This window comes from Macaca nemestrina, chromosome 11 (assembly GCF_043159975.1).
Source record: "Macaca nemestrina isolate mMacNem1 chromosome 11, mMacNem.hap1, whole genome shotgun sequence".
NCBI classification, from domain to species: domain Eukaryota; kingdom Metazoa; phylum Chordata; class Mammalia; order Primates; family Cercopithecidae; genus Macaca; species Macaca nemestrina.
This window is the reverse complement of record NC_092135.1, coordinates 131,761,805-131,784,160: the sequence shown is the minus strand read 5'-3', so window position 1 is coordinate 131,784,160 and position 22,356 is coordinate 131,761,805. Positions and strand designations below refer to the sequence as shown.

General features: G+C 39.6%; 2 protein-coding genes and 1 pseudogene across 2 annotated transcripts in view; all 3 read right to left on the bottom strand.

Moving 5' to 3' along the window:
* LOC105473888 (UDP-glucuronosyltransferase 1-6) overlaps positions 1 to 22,356 on the bottom strand; it is a 136,843-nt gene that overhangs the window by 93,448 nt on the left and 21,039 nt on the right. The window lies entirely within an intron of this gene.
* LOC139357250 (UDP-glucuronosyltransferase 1A7 pseudogene) lies at positions 9,199 to 12,383 on the bottom strand (annotated as a pseudogene).
* Positions 12,483 to 20,696, bottom strand: LOC112425211 (UDP-glucuronosyltransferase 1A9-like). Its single transcript, XM_024790281.2, has 2 exons — positions 19,643 to 20,696; positions 12,483 to 17,676 (listed from the first exon to the last, which is right to left on the bottom strand). The coding sequence occupies exons 1-2, from the start codon at positions 20,495 to 20,497 to the stop codon at positions 17,458 to 17,460; spliced, it is 1,074 nt and encodes a 357-aa protein (XP_024646049.2). The 5' UTR covers positions 20,498 to 20,696; the 3' UTR covers positions 12,483 to 17,457.

Sequence of the window (22,356 nt, the reverse complement as noted above, 5' to 3'; positions counted from 1 at the left end):
CTGGTGATCAAATCAATCTTCAATCACTCTCTCCTTTCTTCCCTCTAATTGCAAGGGTTTGGTTCCCTGGCAACCAGCCCTCATCCTTAGAGACTTTACATGTCCTTTACATAAACTTAAATGTGATGGAAACAGATCTGTTTTGAAAAACAAAGATTCTCTGTTCACCTTTATCGCTCCCACCACTTACGGTTTCAGGACCTCTGGCCAGGAAACAAAGACAAACATATATATTTCTTATTATACATCACAATATAACAACATTCAAACTGTTACTTGCCTTTAGGAAATTAAGATTTGAGAAGTGTAACTCTAGCCAGTACGTGGTGAGGTACTAGAGCTGCAGTCAGAAAGCCTGGTATTTGCTTCCGGCCCAGCCACCCATCAGCCAGGGGAGTGACTCCTCTCCTGAGCTTCAGGTTTCTCAACTGAGGCCCAGAAAGGGAGGGTCACACTGGCCTTGCCTGCTAATCACACTGCTGAGGGTGGTCCCAGAGCAAGACCTGTGTAGAAACTAGGCTGTCGCAGTGAGAGGTGGTGCCTAGCATTACTAGAACAGACTCGCCCAGAGCTAGTCACGCACACCTGGTTGGCATGCAACATCCTGTTCTCACCTACAAGTTTGGCATTGGAGGTGTTCTGGGGCCCAGGAAGGGACAAGCCTGAGCAACATGATTAGAGGGGCCACTCCAAGGACAGGGCTGGCTCCCACAGGGAACATAACCAGGATGCAAATTCATCGTTCAAGGCATGCGAAGACTCAGGTCAGTCCAAGCTAGGAGCAGTCTCCCAAGAGGATTGCCAGCTTACAATGATCAAAGTCATGGGGGTGGCAGCATCTTGCTTTGAGTTCATCTAGATAGCAAAAAGACTCCAGGAAGATTGCAAAGGGAACAGAGCTCAGGTCCACCTTCTTGAGCAGTCAGACATTAGGCAGGTTTCCTTCAAAGAACAGTTCATCTAGAGGACGAATGGCTTAAGCAAGCATGTAGGAATAGCAGGATCAAGAGATGCTACAAACTTCACATTCTTTATACTAGACCTCCACTGTGCTGTGGACATTGGTCTGGGCCCTTCCAAGCAAAGCCTTGCTCTGAAAATCCTATGGCTCATCTGTGGGTCCTGTTCTTAGTTCCAGAAGTCCCTACAGAACATGAGTTGGAGGAAGGAGCTGAAGAAAAGAAACTAACATCACTATGCATATCATCCCTTGAATTCCTAACACCTTCTTGCAAATAAAGAAGGTATTAGAAAACATTTTTCTTACTCCTGTGAGCTTTGACTATACTAAGAATGGCATGTGTGTGTGTGTGTCCGCACTGGAGACTAGCCAGAGAAATCTGGCATGTCTGTTAGTCATAATGATGATCCCTAAAGAGTAGCTCCACTGGAGACCCAGGCCTGCCCTGGTTGGTGCTGTGGGAGTCAAGGTGTCCTCAGGCATCTCCTGAGTATCACACAAAGGCCGATTTTTTTTTTCTCAGGGATTGCTGCCGACTGAATGACTCAGGCTTGGGACATATTCCAGTGGCATGAAAGAAGTAAATCCTAAGATAAAAACAAATCTCTGTGGGCAAGAGCAGATTTCCCAAAAGTAAATGGAGGATACCTGGCATTTTGAAAAGAGGAGAGACCCAAAGATGTGCATGAAGGTAATTTCATGTTGGGAATAGGAAGGTCTGGAAAGGTGGACCCTATGGAGAGGTTTACTTCTAAGGTGCTCACTCTTTCAGACCCTTGTATGACCTATGACCCATAAGTAATGGAGCCAGGACCTACCTGCAAGATTTCAAAGGACCTGCAAACTGTTTGAGACTTCAAAAAAGAAATTTGCTGAATCTAGAATTCTAAAATGGCAAAATCGAATTTATGAATATTTTATGAAATGGCTATAAAAACGTAACTACATGTCAGTGAATCCACTACAGATGAGCTCACCAAGTTACACAGACATATGTGACACGGGATGCGGGAGCAATTTAATCTATTTGATAGGCTGTGGGGTGGGGCTGCAGAAGTCAGAATGCTCTGTGCCCAGATCTTGAGGGAAGTCCAAAATGGTGAGATGAAGCAGGAATCCCTTTTAGGGGCCTGTGGGCTCCTCCAAACATGGAAATAAAGGATATTCTTGGGTTCTTTCAAAGGAAATTCCAGGCACCTACCTGACCCTGAGAAATAAATAAGGCACTTGATAAGCAAGAAGGTAATAGTAGCCTAAAACAATAGCCAAGGATGTTAGAGTCCAGAGATGCTTGATTCCCTATAGAAACTAAAGATTACATCTTAACATATGTCCCTGAGTTGTTTTTCGGAAACCTGGACTTCCACCAAATGGATCCATTGGCAGGCAGACCTCAGATAAAGGGAACCGAGAACTGAACTCTGACAGCCATTGTTTGTTCCTGGAGGAAGTCACACTCATGAGCAAGAGCTGACATTCTTTTCTGCGAACCCCAAATTTTAAATGAAGCTTCTCTTCCTTAGCTAATTGCAAATCAGAAAATCTTTGAATTCACCTATGACCTGCAAGCCTTCATTTCTCATGACCAAACCGATGTGTAACCTCTGTGTATTGATTTGCGATGATTTTGAGATTTCTTCTTGTAACTTCTGTTTTCCTAAAATGTGTCCTTGCCCTTAAAAACCCTCACTCGCAAGCCATCAGAGAAGTCGGGTCTTAAGTATAAGCCTCCCAATACTCCTTGCTTGCTGCCCTGCCCATAAACGCCTTCCTTTCTCCCACTGCAAATCTCAGTGTGGATGTTTGGCCTTACTGCACTGGGTGAGTGAACCCCAGTTCAGTTTAGTGTGATAACAACAGTCAAGTCTGAATCACCCACGGACAGGATAGGGAAGTGCAGGTAAGTATGGCTTGCCCAGCCAGACAGCTCCAGGGGCACCTGTCCTAGTAGAAGATAAGGTGTTTATAACTTCCTTCAGGGGCTTGTAACAATGTGGGTTGTGGTCCCAGGAGCAGTGGGGAGGGGCACAGGTCACTAAGTAAGCCATGACAAAGGGATTATTCAGAAGAGACATAAAGTAGGATTTCTACTTGCCCATGTTTGTGAAGTAAAGAGACCCTGGAACACAGGGATGAAGGGAAAGAACACACTGTGATTCCAAACATTTGGCTTCACGCTGCACCTGCCATCTTCCCTGCTTGGCACACTGTCGCCCCAACTTCTCCCAAGATTGCCACTCTTCATCCTGCAAGGTCCCCTATGATCAGCTCTCTTTGCATCCTTTACTTTTCTTTCAAAGTATGTTTCACGGTTTGTAACTAATCAATGCCTTCCTCTCCACAGATGTTTGTTCAATGAAGGACATCTAGTATTAAATTTTTTAGAAAAAAATTTATTTTTTTCTAAAATAATAATGTTATTTTGTAACACCAACAAAAACAAGACTAACTCATGTTTGCTGAGGGATTCGAGACCATGTGATGTCCTAAGTCAAACCCACTCTAGGCACAGTTCACTCCATGTGACATTCCCAAAAGGCCAGAGATAGGACATTTCCCAAAATGTTTTCTGTCAACACAGGGAGGCAGTCAGGAATAGAGGTTAGGCACATGGGCTCAAAAATTAGAACATCAGGGTCTATTGTATACAAATGTTCACAGTAACATTATTTTTCATGGTTGAAAAGGGGAAACAACCCAAATGTCCACCAACTGATGAATGGATTTAAAAAAGGTGGTAAATCCATATAATGGAATATTCAGCCATGAAGAGGAATGAAATACTGATTCATGCTACAACATGGATAAGCCATGAAACTAAGTGAAAGAAGCCAGTCATAAAGGCTTCTATTTCCATGAAATGCCCAGAATAGGCAAATCTATACAGACAGAAAGTAAATTAATGCTGAGGGGTAGGAGAAGGGGGAGAAATAAAGAGTGACTGCCAGTGGGCATGGGGTTTCTTTCTGGAGTGAGGAAAATGATCTGGAATTAGATATTGGTGATGGCTGATTATATCTGGGAACACATGGAAAACCACTGAATTTTATGATACATGAATTACATATCAATTTTTAAATTTAATTAATTTATTTATTTATTTATTTAATTTGAGACAAGGTCTTAGTCTATCATCCAGGCTGGAATGGAGTGGAATAATCATGGCTCACTGCAGCCTTGACCTCCTGGGCAGAGGCGATCCTCCCACCTCAGCCTCCTGAGTAGCTGGGACCACAGTCATGTGCCACCATGCCCAGCTAACTTTAAAAAAAAAATTTGTAGGCCGGGCGCGGTGGTTCAAGCCTGTAATCCCAGCACTTTGGGAGGCCGAGACGGGCGGATCACGAGGTCGGGAGATCGAGACCATCCTGGTTAACATGGTGAAACCCCGTCTCTACTAAAAAATACAAAAATCTAGCCGGGCGAGGTGGTGGGCGCCTGTAGTCCCAGCTACTCGGGAGGCTGAGGCAGGAGAATGGCGTGAACCCGGGAGGCGGAGCTTGCAGTGAGCTGAGATCCGGCCACTGCACTCCAGCCTGGGTGACAGAGCGAGACTCCGTCTCAAAAAAAAAAAAAAAAAAAAAAAAAAAAAAATTTGTAGAGACAGTGTCTCCCTGTGTTGTCCAGGCTGGTCTCAAACTCCTGGGCTTAAGTGATCTTCCTGCCTTGGCCTCCTAAAGTGCTGTGATTACATGTGTGAGCCACCACACTCAGGTTTTTTTAACTTTTTTTTTTTTTTTTTACAAAGAATGTATGGATTTGAATCCTGGCTCCCCTACTTACTTGAGCAATAACCTTGGGCAAGTCACTCAACCCCTCTGTGCCTCAGTTTCATCATCTGCAAAATAGGTCAGCCAATAACGCCAGCTTCCATGTAAGTACTCAGGGTAGCACCTGGTACCTGGTGAGCCTCCAATATATGTTAGCTTTTATTATATTTAATTTGCAAATTCTCCCTAAGGAGACAGTCCACCATCTGAAGTTTAAATCATTCAAGGGAAACTTGCATCAAGAAGACAATATTGATATCTCACCATGTTGTTTTGAAGAGAGTCTGAATGCCTGGTTAAGATCATTAATCTTGTGGAGGCTGGAAATAATTGTGCTGGAAAACGCATATCACCCACACAATTACGGGTATTGTTGATTCACTGCCACATGCCAGGCATCTGCATGCATTATCATATTTAATCTAGATAACACTGAGTTTTTACCCAAGTTTACACAAGTGTCACAAATGAAGTACTTATGAAATCAGGCTTGGATGACTCCAGGGTCCATGTGCTCAAACACTACATTGAACCACCTCCTAAAGTCCTCTAGCGTCGAAACCAAGACTTGGGGTACAACTTCCCTGCCTTGCTAATTAATCACTGACAGCTTCCCCGCATGAGTCAGCCCGTGGGATGCCCCTTCTTGTTGACCCCTCTGGGGCAGGAATCACACAGAAAAGGTGACAGAAACGAAAGACATAGGTGGGGAAGGAGATAGAAAAGAGGAATAAAATAGGGAGGGAAAAGTAACAGGTGGAAAGAGGAGAGTTGGAGTGTTGCATAAAATAAAGCCAGTGAGGCTAAGGAAGGCGAGATCATGGGTGACCTTCATAGCCAGTGGGAGGGTGCAGGCCAGAGGGCACCACCAGAATATGTTGAGTGGGCCAAAAGAGGTAGTGTATCATGTTTGATATCACATTATCAACACAGATTGAAGGAGAGAGAGAGACAGTCAAGGAAAGCAGCAGTAATCCACACTTGACTTCTGACACCAGGGATTTCAGAAAGCCACAGAAAGCTTAGGTTCTAACGCAGGTGGAGGCTCCACCTGGGCTCACCTGTTCAGAAAGTTTCATAGGGAAGGAAAACACAGGATGTGTCATGGGAGAGCCTCCATGTCACGCATGTGCGTGTTAATCTGCACACTTTAATAAGGGTGCCCACACGAGTTGTCTTTTCATTCTCTTGATAGTGTCCTCTGATATACAAAAGTTTTTGTATAAAAACATTATGATAAAGATTTATCTCTTCTTTTTCTTGTTTCAATTTCTTGTACTTTTGGTACAAGAAAAAAACATCTCAGAAACCATTTCCAAATTCAAGGTCATGAATATTTTCCCCAATGTTTTCTTCTAAGAGTTTTACAGTTTTAGATTTTCTATTTAGGTCTTTGGTCCATTTCAAGTTAATTTTTGTATATGATACAAGGTAAGGGTGCAACTTCATTCTCTTGCACTTGGATATGCAGTTGTCTTAGAGCCCTCTGTTGAAGACACTATTCTTTGCCATTTCAATGGTCTTGGCACCATGGTAAAAATCAAGGCAAAGAATGTATGGGATTATTTCTGGATTGTAAATTCTATTCCATTGATCTACATGTAAAAGATATTTTAAGACAATCAGGATAAATTTAATTATGGATTGAAAATGAGATAATATTAAAGAATTATTGATTGTCTTAGGAACTGTGGCTGTGAAACAAATTTTCCTTATTTTTTATATTTAGTGAAGTATTTCATGATGAGACAACATGCCAAGATTTTCTTTTAAAAGAAAAGTCAAAATTTTTCTTTAAAATGAAAGAAAAAACGAAGAAAGATGAAGCAGTACAGAAAGATATTGAAAATTATTTAACCTAAGAATGGCTACATGGGTATACATTATGCTACAGCCTCTCCTCGGTATATGTTTGAAAACTTTGATAATAAAAAGTTGAAATAAATAATCTTGGAGGGAGGCCTTGGGCTTGCCCACTAACAGGTAAATTTGAATTTAGATCAAAAACAGAATGCGAGAGCAATGGGGAAAGCACAGATCTTTTCTTGCTGTAACCACATCCCAGCCCCAGTTCTCCAGAGCTGCACTGGCCCTAGATGGTGTTGACTGAGCCCAAATTCTTTATAACTGGATTCAACCATCAATTCTGCTGTAATTCACCAAAAAGTCAAGAAAAGTGGAAGTGATTTTCTTTTTTTCTCATTAAAACCATTTTAAGTCCGGGTGTGGTGGCTCATGCCTGTAATCTCAACACTTTGAAAGGCCGAGGCAGGTGGATCACTTGAGGTCAGGAGTCAGAGACCAGCCTGGCCAATATGGTGAAACACTGTCTGTACTAAAAATACAAAACAAAACTGTTTTAATGTTCTCCTGAATGATGATCTACCATCTTTGTTAAAGTATTTAATTACATCCCTGGGTGTAATTCCCCTGGATAGACTCAATAAGATTTTGTTATAGGAAACCTTTCAGACAAAAAATCTCCTGTATAGAGCTTAAGACATTGCACACAAACACACCTGCACATACAGACACATTCGTGCACAAACACCACATACACACACACACTTTACCATCAAGCAATGCTTTCTTTTCATCAGACAGATGAAATGCAGACTATGAATCCTGTTGGCCAACAAGGTACAAAAAACTGTATACTTTTCCAAGACACACACTGCCCATACGAAACAAGAAAGGAACACTATGCAGTGCTCATAAATCTTTCTATGACAATTTACTTCTGTGGTTGAGCCATATCCAAGGTTCTTCGCCAAAGGGCACTCTTTATGATCGAATTCTTCTTTGATAATTATATTTATTTTATATTTATAAATATATACATTAATATATAACCTTCCACATCTATAAATCCTATCTCATATATATATATATTCTGTAAAGGTATATAAATGCATATATTTTATACACCATTGAAGATATACGAATAAGCAAAATATGTAAAACTATATATGGTTCACTGTTTCATATTTTATAAATCTCTCTATCATATACCATTATAGATGGTATAGAATCATATACAGATTTCTATATCTCTAAAGCCCTTTGGATGACCCTTTGAGCCACAACAAATTCAGCATAGGTTCAGAAAGTGGCAGGTCACACGCTTGGCTAGAGGCCATGAGGCTGCAGTCAATACCTGAGTGGTGGCTGGTACTGTAATTGATGGAGGGTAAACTGGGGAGAGACACTTCGATAAGTCTATCTCTTAGCGTCCTACAACTTGCATCTCCTTGCCTGGTCTTGCCAAGAGCTGAAAGTCATGTTTCATTTGAAAGGCCTATAGCTGTAGTCTCCCTGCTTTTTAGAAAGAGCGTGGTTGCATTTTCCCATGAGTTGGTTGAACAGTCACTCTTTCACCGAACATCTGCCAATGTGTGAGAGAATATGACTGTGTTACCAAGTCTACTGAACCTTGTAAGAAGCCAGAACAATAGATAAAAATGTATACTCCATCCGTAATAAAATAATATACTTAGATGAGACACCAGATGTTTCACCTGGATTTGGCAACTATGCATTTGCCAAGAATCTTACTCTTATGTTTGTCAAGACTTTTTCAATTGCAAGTGACCGAATCCTAATTTAAACTGGCTAGACCAACAACATTATTCAATAATGTTTTGGAACTATATGCTCCACCAAAATAAGAAGTATAAATAACAGGGGAGGGAATAATTTGCAGATGATATTGCACACTTAATACACCTTACATACTAATACAAGAGGTTAGTAATATGACTACATACAAGATAAATGTGTACAACTCAAAGCAGTACATTAATTATGCATAATTAATTCAAAAGAGAATGGGAAAATTTTGAAACCATTTTGAAATAATGGTTTCAAAAACAATGAAATGCAGGGGAATAAAGGTTAATAAGAAAGATAAAATACTTCTATAAAGTGCAAAATTTTATTTATGGACATAAAACAAAATCAGAATAAATAATGAGGGATTCATATTCTTGAATAGGAAGATGTAATAGCAAAAGGATGCCAATCTTATTTAATGAAAACCAAGCAACCATACTCATAGGACGATACCCTACTGAGATAAAAGCAAAAATATGGAAATATATACAAAGAAAGTATATAAGAATGTTTATTATTGTTCATAAACCCCAAAAGGGGAAAACACTTAAATCTCTATCAATATTAATCGGCTGGAAAACTACATTGCATCCAAAGTAAAGACTATTATGCAATTATTAAAAGAACATATCAAATCTGTATGCATTGACCTGTAAAGATATCTTTAACTTATTGACAAGAGAAAAATCTAACATAAAAAAAATCATAGCCAGCATGATATTAGATTTTATATTAATAAAATAGAAGTGAGAATTTACCCTAAATATGTGCATATACATAGTATAATTTCAAAAAAAATTGAAAAGAATTCACACAAAACTGCTAAGAGTATTTTCCTCTGGGGGTAGTATAGAATTAGCAAAAAAAAAAAGGAAGTTTCATTTCTTACTGTGGTTTTTGGTATGTTTCCAAAAATAGCATTTAGATTGCAGCCTAGATATGATCTACAATTATATCAATTGTATACACTTACATATCAACAAGAGCTGCTTTATACAATTTGCTACCCAACAATTAAGTGAATTGGTACAAAAGAATTCCTTAAACCAGAAAGAAATTCCAAATGGGACAAATGTAAATGATAGATTATAGTTCAGTAAGAAATCTTCTTTTAATGTCCAAAGGCAGATTATTCTTAATGTGCTAAAGGAGAGAGGACTTACCATAGGCACTGGCTTTCCCTGGTGGCAGTTGATACCACCAATGAAGACCATGTTGGGCATCACGGGTTTGGGATAGTCCAAAACAAAGTCCGTTCGCAACAACCAAATTGATGTGTGGCTGTAGAGATCATATGCCGTGACAGATGTTTGGAGGATTTCAGAGGCTATTTCTAAGACATTTTTTAAAAAATAGGGGCAAAACAAAAGTTCCTCCAAGTGTGTGATGTGGTTCCATACTCTCTCCTTGAAAGTCATGGCATCTGAGAACCCTAAGAGACCTCTGGGGATGTAGGAAAGAGGAGCAGGGCACTGTGCACCTTCTTCAAGATAGTGGCAAAATGTTCCCCTGGCGAAGACCACAGAGGGGAGGGAGAAATATTTGGCAAGAATTAAGCCACAGCCATCAAAAGGATCCAGAAACACTGCATCAAAAGAACTCTCCTTTAAGTATTCTACTAATTTTTTGTCCTTAAACAAACTCCTGCAATTTGAAAAAAATAAGTCAAAAATACCATTGGACGAACTTGTTAATAGAGAAAATGCATTTTGCAGTCGTGCTGTCCAGTGAGCATCGGCCAAAACCATGAACTCCCGGTCCTGATCCTCCAGAGTGTATGAGGTAGAATAAGTCTTCACTGTGCAATTCAGTGATCTTCCCAGTTGCCAACTCACCTCTGGCATGACTACCACCACCTCATGCCCCCTGAGGATAAGCTTCTCCACCACTGACCGCATGGTGAACCAGTGGCTCCCATCCATGGGCACTACCAGCAGCTTCCCTGCCTCGGCAAAGCCACAGGTCAGCAGTAGACACACAGATAGGGGAAGAAGGCCAGTCCACCCTGCACAAGCCATCATAGAACTTCAGCTCAGAGCCAGCAGCTGGGATTCTAAGCTCCTACAATATAGTAGGTGAAAGAAGTACAGATAGAACCTGCCCTCAAAAGAAGGCGTGTACTCATCCATCCATTAAAAAAAAAAAATGCACATTCACTGCCAGTGATTTACTCATAATAACACATGAGTAGCCTTTGCTGAGATACCTACTTGCATGTTTTCAAGAAAGGTGTAACTCATCATCTTTGCCTTGAGGACAGATCATGCCCTGTGCTGCAATATGAGTTTATAAACAAAATTATTAAGCAATGCTTTTGGTCTTGACAACATTGAAAGATGAAAAGGAAAGTAAATTTAAATGAAGCTAATAATTTTGGAATTTGTCACAAAGAAAAATTTGCTATTTTTTTTTTCTTTGTTTGAGATGGAGTCTCACTCTGTCATCCAGGCTGGAGTGCAGTGGTGCGATCTAGGCTCACTGCAACCTCCGCCTTCTGGGTTCAAACGATTCTCCTGCCTCAGCCTCAGTAGCTGGGATTACAGGCACACGCTGCCATGTCCAACTAATATGTTGTATTTTAGTGCAGACGGGGTTTCATCATGCTGCCCAGGCTGGTCTTGAACTCCTGAGCTCAGGCAATCTGCCTGCCTCGGCCTCCCAAAGTACTGGGATTACAAGCGTAAGCCACTGTGCCTGGCCAAAGTTTACAGACAATTTTTATTTTGTCCTCTGCCCAGAAAGAAATTGGCATCTCATGTTTGACGGAAAGAGAGCAAGAGTCTTAGCACTGACCTCCTAACTGGGAGGAAACTGTGGCTCACCAGTGTCTCTGCAATACACAGCTCGCCTGTGCATTGCAGAGATGCAGGTGAGCCATAATTGTGACACAGGTGAACCACAAGTGCTGCTTGTCTTTTTTCATTTCCAAATCTTCTGAGGTCTCTGAAATGCTGTAATGAGATTGACAACCCTACCTCCATGGACTCTTCCAAACATTTGATGGAATGTGACTATCACCTATTTTAAATGGCTTTCCTCAGATACATTGTCTGCAGTGGTGAGTCGCTGGCCCTATGCTTGCCCAAGCACTCTGATGAGCTGCCTCTCTCTGCCCACCCTGCTTCTGCATTCTGAACAGAGCTGTAGGCCTCTGCTGTGGGCCCACCCCAATCACTTTGGTGCCCATCTTTAGGAATCTATGTATTGTTCTCCTCCATTCTACCGAGCACCCCTTAAAGATGAGATTACATCTTCTTCCTGTTTTCATCCTCCTTCCACAGCACCTATGCTTTGCCTTGTACAGAGGAAGTCCATGGGAATTCTCGCTGCATTGGGCTGAATTCCATCGTGCAGATTTTTATGGTTGAGCTCAGCGGTGTGTGTCAGGCAACACCCTGAGGAGCATTTAGTGAGGGATTCAACAGCCAACCTCAGGGCATAATTCTTGTAGGAGCACAAGATGGCTCCCTCCAGTACACTCTAACTGGTACTAGACATTTGCTTAGTCACTTTCCTCTAGTACATACTACACTACTATAATAATTTTGTCACTACCTCCTGTTGCTATTGCAGTGAGCTGAAGTGTGGCTTAAATGCATGTGATATAACACTTATACTCTCTGAGCATTTCATCTCTCCAGTAAATTGCATGTCAGAGTAAAAAGTGATCTCTCATGGTTCTACTGTATTTTTCATCATGATTAGTGTAATACTGTAAATCTTGAATACCATCATGGGACTACAAAGTGCCACTAGAGATGCTGGAAGTACTCCCAAGAAGCAAAGAAAAATCATGACATTACCAAAAAAAAAGTTGAATTACTTGATAGGTACCATAGATTGAGCTCTGCCGCTATGATTGCCTACCATTTCAAAATCAATGAAGCTAGATAAGGACCATTGCAAAAGAAAGAAAGAAAGAGAGACAGAAAGAGATAGATAGAAAGTGAGAAAGAAAGTGAGAAAGAAAGAAAGAAAGAAAGAAAGAAAGAAAGAAAGAAAGAAAGAAAGAAAGAAAGAAAGAAAGAAAGGGAGAAAGAAGGAGGGAAGGGGAGGGGAGGGAAGGGGAGGGGAGGGGAGAGGAGGGAAGGGAAGGGAAGGGAAGGGAAGGGAAGGGAAGGGAAGGGAAGGGAAGGGAAGGGAAGGGGATTCATAAAGACATTGCTGCAGCTATGCCAGCAGGAGCCAAACCTTGCATTTTTTTGTGAAATACATTTTTGTCTCATATTGAAAATGCAGCTTTAATGTGGGTGTAGGATTGCTATAAGAAAGGTGTATTTATAGATGCCATTGTGATTTGAGAAAAATCAAAGTCATTATATGACAAGTTAAAGCAAAAGAGAGGTGAAGAATCTAAAACTGGAGAATTTAATGGCAACAAAGGATGGTTTGCTAGTTTTACAAAGAGGTTTGCCTTTAAAATTGTGAAGATAATAGGAAAACCAGCCTCTGCCAAGCAAAAGGAGGCAGATGAGTCCCCAGACACCATGAAGAAAAACGTTGAGGAGAAAGGATATCTGCCTGAACAGGTTTTAAATACAGATGGCAGTGCCCTATTCTGGAAAAAACAAAAACAAACAAACAAAAAGATGATACAAAAGACATTTATTAGCGAGGAAGAAAACCAAGCATCAGAATGTAAGGCAGGAAGGGATAGGCTAACTCTACTGTTTTGTGTAAATGCAGTCAAGTTTACACTCAGGACTGCCCTCATCGGTAGAACTACCAAACCTCGAGCCTTGAAAGGAAAAGATCAACACCCACTGACAGTTTTATGGTTGTACAAAAAGAAGGACTCAACAATAAGAACACATTTTCTGGATTGGTTTCATCAATGCTTTGTCCCTGAAGGCAGAAAATGCATTGCCAATAAAGGACTCTCTTTTAAAGTTCTTTTGATATTGGACAATGCCCCTAACCACCCAGAACCCATGAGTTCAACACGGAAGGTGTCAAAGTGGTCTACCTGCTTCCAAACCCAACATCTCTAATTCAGTCTCTCAATCAGGGGTCATAAGGAACTTTAGAACTCATTACACACAGTGTTCTATGGAAAGGATTGTCAATACTATGGAAGAGAATCTGGATAGAGAATGTCATGAAAGTCCAGAAGAATTACACCACTGAAGATGCCATTGTTGTTATAGAAAGATCTGTGAAAGCCACCAAGCCCTAAACAATACATTTCTTCTGGAGAAAACTGTGTCCAGATGTTGCACATGACTTCACAGGATTTATGGCAGAGCCAATCAAGGAAATCATGAAAGGGATTATGGATACAGCAACAAAATGTGGGGGATAAGGTGTTTCAAAATATGAATCTTGGAGAAATTCAACAGTCAATAGATGCCAAACTCAAGGAATTAATCGAGGACCTGATGGAGATGAGTGCTTTCCAATCAGTACTTGACAAGGAAGAAGATGTAGAAGAAGCAGTGCCAGAAAAAAAAATTGGCCTTAGACAGTGCAAGCCTCATAGAAAGACTTCCAATTATTTAAGACTGCTATTGACTTCTATTACAACATGAACCCTTCTATTATATGAGCACTGAAACGAAAGCCAATGGGGAAGAAGGATTAGTACTGTATAAAAGCATTTTTAAATAAATCAAAGAGAAAAAAAAACAGACAGAAATTATGATGCATTTCCATAAGGTTACACCAAGTGCACCTGCCTCACCTGACTCCCCTTCCACCTCCTGTGCCTCTTCTGCTTCTGCCACCCTGAGACAGCAAGACCAACATCTACTCCTCCTCCTCCTCCACAACCCACTCAATGGAAGACAATGAGAATGGAGACCTTTATGATGATTCACTTCTGCTTATACATATTCAACTTTTATTTTAGATTCAGGAGTACATGTGCAGGTTATCTGAGTATATTGTGTGAGGCTGATGTTTGGGGTATGATTGCTCCCATCATCCAAGTACTGAGCATAGTACCCAATAGTTTTTCAACTCTTGCACCACTTTCTCTCCCCTTTAGGAGTCTATAGTGTCTATTGTTGCCATCTTTATGCCCATGAGTACCACTATTTAGCTCCCATATCTAAGTGAAAACACATGATATTTGGTGTTCTGTGCCTGTATATATTCCCTTAGGATAATGACCTCCAGCTGCATCCATGCTGTTACAAAGGACATGATTTCATTATTTTTTTATGGCTGCATATTCCATGGTGTATATGTTCCATATTTTCTTCATCTAAGCCACTGCTGACAGGCACCTAGGTTGATTTCATGTCTTTCCTATTCGGAATAGGGCTGCACTGAACATACCAGTGCATGTGTTTCTTGGTAAAACGATTTTTTTTGCTTATATCTAGTATTGGGATTGCTGCGTCGAATGACAGTTCTGTTTTAAGTTCTTTGCAAAATCTCCAAACTACTTCCCACAGGGGATGAACTAACTTGCATTCCCACCAAGAAGGTACAAGTGTTCCCTTTTCTCAGCAGCCTCACCACCATCTGTTGTTTCTTGACTTTTTAATAACAGCCATTCTAACTGGTGTGAGAGGATATCTCATTGTGGTTTTGATTTTCATTTTTCTGATAATAGTGATGCTGAACATTTTTTCATATGTTAAGTTTTTTAATAACATTTTCTTTTCTCTAGCTGGCTGTATTGTCATAATACAGGATATAATACTAATAACATTCAAAATATGTGTTAATTGGACTGTTTATGTTATTGGTAAGGCTTTTGGTAAACAGTTGGCCATTACTAGTTAAGTTTTTGGAGAATCAAAAGTTCTATGCGGATTTTCTGCTGCACATGTGTTGGTCCCCTTCATTCCCACATTGTTCAGGGGTCAACTGTACTAGGAATGAACAATTGAAAATTGGATTAAAAATACCACTTAAATAGCATCAAAAACATGATATACTTAGGGATATATCTGACAAAGGATGTGGATGACTGTACACTAAAAACTACAGAACACTGATGAAGGACCTAAATAAATAGATATGTTAATGAATTGGAAAACTCAAAATTGCTAAGATGTTGTTCTCCCCAGTTGATCTATAAATACAATACAATCCCAATCAAAATCCAGCAGACTTTTTGTACAAATTAATGAACTTATTCTAAAATGCATATGGTAATGTAGAAGACCTCCAATAGCAAAAGCAATATGAAAAAAAAAAAAAACATTAGAGAGGTAACACTACCTCATTTACAGATTATTACACAGCTATAGTAATCATATATTTCACAAATAGATCAACAGAACAGAATACAAAGTCTAGAAATACGTGCACAGATGTATGAACCACCAAGTTTTTACAAAGGTACAAAGGCAATGCAGTGGAGTAAAGGTTAAGCTTTTCTACCGTTGAATATTCACACGCAAAAAAACAAGAAAAGACCTCTGTGTCTTCTCACCACAAGTCTATAAACCCAGTTTTACCACGATGAAAACATCAGGCAAAACACACACTGACATTCTAGAGGAACATTCTACAGGACACCTGACCAGGCTGCTCAAAACTACCCAAGTCACTAACAACAAGGAGAGTCTGAGAAACCATCACAGGCTGGAGGAGACTAAGGAGACATGACAACTACATTTCAGGTGGTATCAATGTGATCCCATAAAAGAACAGGGAAATTAAGTAAAAATTAATGAAATCTGAAGGAAACAGACTTTAGCCTTTAGTTCATCATTATGTGTCAATGTCGGTGAATGAGTTGTGATGGATGTACTGTAGAAACATGAGATTTAACAATGGGGGAAACTGGACACAGGGTAGATGAGAATTCTCTAAACTATTTGTTGCAACCTTGCTATAACCCTATATTTATTCTACAATGAAGCATTTGTAAGAAAGGTCACTCAACAGACTGTGAGAAAATATTTGCAGGATCCCTGGGGATGCACATGGTGAAGGATTCATCAGAGGCATGGTGAGAGCTGCTGGATGATCTCTGCAAATGGTTTTGGAGTCTGATGCTGGAGCTTAAGGACCCCAGGTGGGTCTTCTGTTAAAGAGACTATTCTTTTCCATTTGAATGATCCTGACACCCTTGTCAAAATTTGGTACCTAGTCAATTGGCCAAGGATGTATATGTATGGGTTTATTTCTGAATTCTCCAGTCTATTCCATTGGTCTGTATCGAAAGATGTTGTGTGAGACAATAAGGGGAAATTTAATTATGGACTGTAAATTAGATAATATTAAAGAATTTTTATTGTCTTAGATATGATAATGATACTGTGGCTATGTAACAAATTTTTCCTATTTTTTTAATATTAAATGAAGTATTCAGTGATGGAATGACATGCCAAGAATTTCTTATTAAAATGGCACAAATTGCTTTTTAAAAGTTTTCTTTAAAAAGACAGAATAAAAGGACACATGAATTTGCACAGAAAAATAGTGAAAATGATTTAACCTAAGAATGGATAAGTGGGTGCTCATTACACTGAGTCTCTCCTTTGTGTATGTTTGAAAACTTTGAAAATAAAAACTTGATGTAAATGATGTTAGTGGGACGCCTTAGTCTTGTCCACCAAGAGCTAACTTTGAATTTGGATCTTGGACTAGAGCCAGAATCTTAGAGCAATGGTGGAAGCACAGATCTTTTATTTATTTGTAACCATATCCCACCCCCAGAGCTGCACCTGCCATGGATGGTAGAGACAGAACCTGAATTCTTTTCACCTAAAACCAGTGATTAATTCTGTTGGAACTCAACAAAATTCAAAAAGACTAGGAGTGAATTCCTCTTTTTCCCATTAAAACTATTTCAATGTTCTGCTGAATTATTTACACATCATTAATCAACACACACACACACATTAGAATGCTGAAATGTAAAAGAATGACCACACAGAATGATATAGTTTAGAAGTCTGTCCCCTCCAAATCTCACGTTGAAATTTGATCCCTGACGTTGGAGATGGGGTCATCTGCCATCCTTGTTAAAGTATTTAGTTACATCTCTGGATGTAATTCTCTTGGATAGGCTCAAGGAGATTTTGTTACAGGAGACCTTCAAGAAAATCCCCTGTGCAGGGTCTGGGACACTGCACACTAACACACCTGCACATACACAAACACGTACATGCACAAACACATTTTCCATCATCAAGTAATGCTTCCTTCTCATCAGACAGATGAGACGTAGATTCTGAATCCTGTTTCCCAGAAAGATGTAACAAACTGCATGCTTTTCCCAGACACATCCTGGCCTCTGAAACAAGGAAGGAGCAATATGCAGTGTCCATCCTTTCGATGACAATTTACTTTTGTGCTTGGGCCATATCCAAGGCTCTTTGCCAGAAAGCCTTCTTTGAGTCCTGAATTCCTCTGTGAGAATCCTGCTGGCTTTACATGTATAGTCATAAATATATACATTAATATATATATAACCTTCCACAAGTATAAAAACTCTCATACATCCATATTCTTTAATAGACACATAAACACATTTATTTCATATCTCATAAAAGATATTTATAATCAAAATAAATGAAACTATATATAGTTTAATGTTTAATATTTTATAGATATCGCTCTATCATAGGTGATATAAAATCATACAGGTTTTTATATCTCTAAAGGCCTCTGGGTGACCCTGTGAGCCACAATGAACTCAGTGTGGGTTCAGGAAGTGGCAGGGCCTCACCCTCAGCCAAAGGGTGTGGGGTGCAGGCAACACATGAGTGGAGGTTGGTACTATAATTAATGGAGCATACTATAATTAATGGAGGGTAAAGGGGAGAAAAGTGCTTACACAAGTCTAACCTCTTAGATTTCTGCCACTTGCATCTCCTAGCCTAGTCTTGTGAAGATCTGAAAGTCATGCTTAATTTTGAAAGGCCTGCAACTGTAGTCCTCCTGCTTTTTAGAAAGAGCATTATTTCACTTTCCCGTGAGTTGGCTGAACAGCCACTCTTTTGCCAAACATCTGCCAATATGTGAGAGAATATGACTGTGTTACCAAGTCTATTGAACCTTTTAAGAGGCCAGAACAATAGATAAATTGTATACTCTATCCCTAATAAAATAATATACTGAGATTAGACATTAGGTGTTTAATCTAGATTTAGCAACTATATATTTGCTAAGAATGTTATTCTGGTATTTGTCAAGGACTTTTCAATCACGAGTGACTGAATCCCTATTTAAACTGGCTACTCTCACAATATTACTCAATAGTGTTTTGGATGTATATGCTCCAGGAAAGCAAAGTAAGTGGTATAAATATCAGAGAAGGGAATTCTTTGCAGATGACATCGTATATTGTACATCTAATCTATACTACAAAATAATAAGAAAAGTTAGTAATGTGGCTGGATACAAGATACATATGCAAAAAACAAAACTTTAATTTCCCATAGTCAGCTAAATGTAGAAATGGAAAAATTGCCCTGTACCCAATAGTTTCAAAAATACTGAAATGCCAAGGAATAAATGTTAATAAGAAACATAAAATGTTTATATAGTGAAAAATTTTATTTATGTATATAAAACAAGATCTGAATAAATAGTGAGACATACATATTCATGAACAGGAAGACATAATAGCAAAAAGAGGCCAATCCTCAATTCAGGAAAATCCTGTAACCCTACATGTAGGGCTCCAGTCAACTAAGATAAAAGCAATAATATGGAAATATATTCATGTAAGGAAAGCATTAAAGAGTGTTTACATGGCCTTATTGCTAAAGGCAAAAAATGCAAAATGCCTAAATCTATATCAATATTAATTGGTTAAAAACTACATTCTATCCAAAGAAAAGTATTTTATGCAATTATTAATAGAACTTGTCAAAGCTGTCTGTATTGGTCTATAAAGGTATCTATAATTTATTGGCAAGTGAAAAATGCAAAGAAAAGAAGAATATGTCCAGCCCAATACTAGATTTTATTTTAACAAAATAGGTGTGAGAATTTACATTAAATATAGTGCGTACGTACTTTTTTTAAAAAATGAAAAGAATGTGCACAAAACTAAGAGCATTTCCTCTAGGGGGTCATATAGAATTAACAAAAAAGGGGAGTTTCATTTCTTACTGCGGTTTTTGGTACTTTTCTAAACATGGTACTTAAAAATGTAGGCTGCATATGATATACAATTTTATAAATTATAAATACATATCTTCAAGAAGGGCAGTTTTATAAAATTTGCTAACTGATAAGTACATGCACTGGCACAAAATAATTTGTTAAATTGGAAAGAAATCTGAAATGAAACAAATGAAAATGTCAAATCACACTTCAGTAAAGAATCCTTTTTTAATTTCTAAAGCTGAAATATTCTTAATGTGCTAAAGGAGAGATGACTTACCATAGGCAATGGCTTTCCCTGATGGCAGTTGATACCACCAATGAAGACCATGTTGGGCATCACGGGTTTGGGATAGTCCAAAACAAAGTCCGTTCGCAGCAACCAAATTGATATTTGTCTGTGAAGATCATATACCGTGACAGGTGTTTGAAGAATTTCAGAGGCTATTTCTAGGGCACTTTTGAAAAAACGGTGGCATAATAAACGTTCCTCCAAGTGCATGATGTGGTTCCGTACTCTCTCCTTGAAAGTCATGGCATCTGAGAACCCTAAGAGAATTCTGGGGACATAGGAAAGAGGAGCAGGGCACTGTGCACCTTCTTCAAGATAGTGGCAAAATATTCCCCTGGCGAAGACCACAGAGGGGAGGGAGAGATATTTGGCAACAATTAAGCCACAGGTATCAAAAGGATCCAGAAATACCGCATCAAAAGAACTCTCCTTTAAGTATTCTACTAACTTTTTGTCCTTAAACAAACTCCTGCAATTTGAAAAAAATAAGTCAAAAATGTCATTGTATGAACTCATTATTAGAGAAAATATACTTTGTACTTGTGCTTTCCATTGAGCCTGGGCAAAAGCCTTGAACTCCTGGTCCAGAACCTCCAGAGTGTATGAAGTTGAATAAGTCTTCACTGTGCAATTCAGTGATCTTCCCAGTTGCCAACTCACCTTTGGTATGACTACGACCACCTCATGCCCCCTGAGAATGAGTTTCTCCACCACCGACCTCATGGTGAACCAGTGGCTCCCATCCATGGGCACTACCAGCAGTTTCCCTGCCTCGGCAAAGCCACAGGCCAGCAGCAGACACACACATAGGGGAAGGGGACTGCTCCACCCTGTGCGAGTCATCAGGGAACCGCAGCCGAACGCAAGCAGCTGGGATTCTAAGCTCCTATGATACAGTAGACAGGAGAAGTACAAGCACAAAACCTGACCCCAATAAAGGGCATGTATTTATCCTTTCATAAAAAAAAAAAAAAAATCAGTCACTGACAATGATTTACTTAAAAGAACAAGAATACATGAGTAGCCTTTGCTGAGATACCTATTTGTATGTTTTCCAGACAAGAGTAGTTTATGTTCTTTGCCTTGGGGGCAGAACATGCCCTGTGCTGCAATGTGAGTTTAGAAGCAGAAATATTAACCAATGCTTTTGGACCTTGAAGGTTCAGAAAGATAAAGTAAAAGTAAATTTGATTAAAGCTAAAGTTTTAGGAATATGTCCCAAAGCAAAATTTCGATTTTACCTTTAGGCAACCAAAAACTCTGTCCAGAAAAGATGGCAACTCATGCTCCAAGTAAAGAAAACAAGGACCTTAGCATTGATCTCCTAACCTCCTAACTTGGGGTTCACCTGTGTCTCTGCAATGTATACACATTGCTGCTTGTCTTCTTCCATTTCCAAACCCTGAGAAGTCTCTAAAATGCTGAAATGAGACTGACAACCCTGCCTCCATGGACCATACCAGGGACTTGATGGAAAGTAATCATCACCTATTTTAATGGCTTTCCAAAGATACATTGCATGCAGTGCGGAGTTGCCCGCCCAGTCCTCGCGCGAGCACTCTGCTGAGCTGCCTCTCAGTGACTGCCCAACTTCCACATTCTAAACATGCCATTACTCCAGTGCCCTCTTTCAGGAAAATATATACTTGTCTCCCTCAGTCTGCTAAGCACTCCTTGAGGTCAGAGATGATGTCATCTTTGTGTTTTCACCCTCCTTTCACAGTATCCACGCTATGCCTTTGACATAGTTTATATGTTTGTATGTTTGGCTTTACAAATAGGACTGCCCCCATCCATGAACTTGCTAGCCCCCAAGCCTTGAAAGGAAAAGATTAATACCCGCTGCCAGTTTTTTTGTTGTACAAGAAGGCCTCGGCAAGAACACTTTTCTGGATTGGTTCTATCATTGCTTTGTCCCTGAAGTCAGGAAATATCTTGCCAGTGAGAGACTGTCTTTGAAAGTTCTTTTGTTTTGGACAATGCCCCGAGCCACCCAGAACCCACGAGTTCAACACTGAAGGTATCAAAGTGGTTCACCTGCTTCCAAACACAACATCTCTAATTCAGCAACAAAAGGTGGGGGACACGGTCTTTCAAGATATGAAACTGGGAGAAATTCAAGAACGAATAGACACCACACAAGAGGACTCAACAGAAGATGACTTGATGGAGATGAGTGCTTTTGAATGAGTACCAGATACTAAAGAAGAAGCCATGCCAGGAAACAAATTCCTTTAAACAGTCTAGTAAAGGCTTCCAATTATTAAGATTACTTTTGACTTATTTTATAACACAAACCCTTCCATGAATGGGCACTGAAACTAAAGCAAATGGGAAAGAAGGATTAGTACTGCATAAAAGCATGTTCAAAGAATTGTAAAGGCAAAAAACTCAAATAATAATTATGATGTAATTCGGTAAAGTTACACCAAGTGTACCCGACTCTCCTCCTTCCATCTCCTCCACTTCTTCCCCCTCTGCCACCCCTGAAACAACAAAACCAACACTCCTCTTCCTCCTTCTCAGCCTACTCAATGGAGGACAATCAACAGGAAGACCTTTATGAAGATCCACTCCGACTTAATGAATACTTAATTTTTTCTTCCTTAAGATTTTCTAAGTAACATTTTCTTTTCTCTAGCTGACTTTATTATAACAATACAGTATATAACACATATAACATACCAAATATGTGTCAAGAG

What these genes read in the sequence shown, in the direction of transcription:
- LOC112425211 (XM_024790281.2), bottom strand. Translation starts at nt 20,497, where the DNA reads ATGACTCGCACAGGGTGGAGCAGTCCCCTTCCCCTATGTGTGTGTCTG. An exon ending in AGGGAAAGCCATTGCCTATG is followed by an intron (nt 17,677 to 19,642) that starts GTAAGTCATCTC and finishes ATACATGTAAAG; the next exon opens with CCAGCAGGATTCTCACAGAG.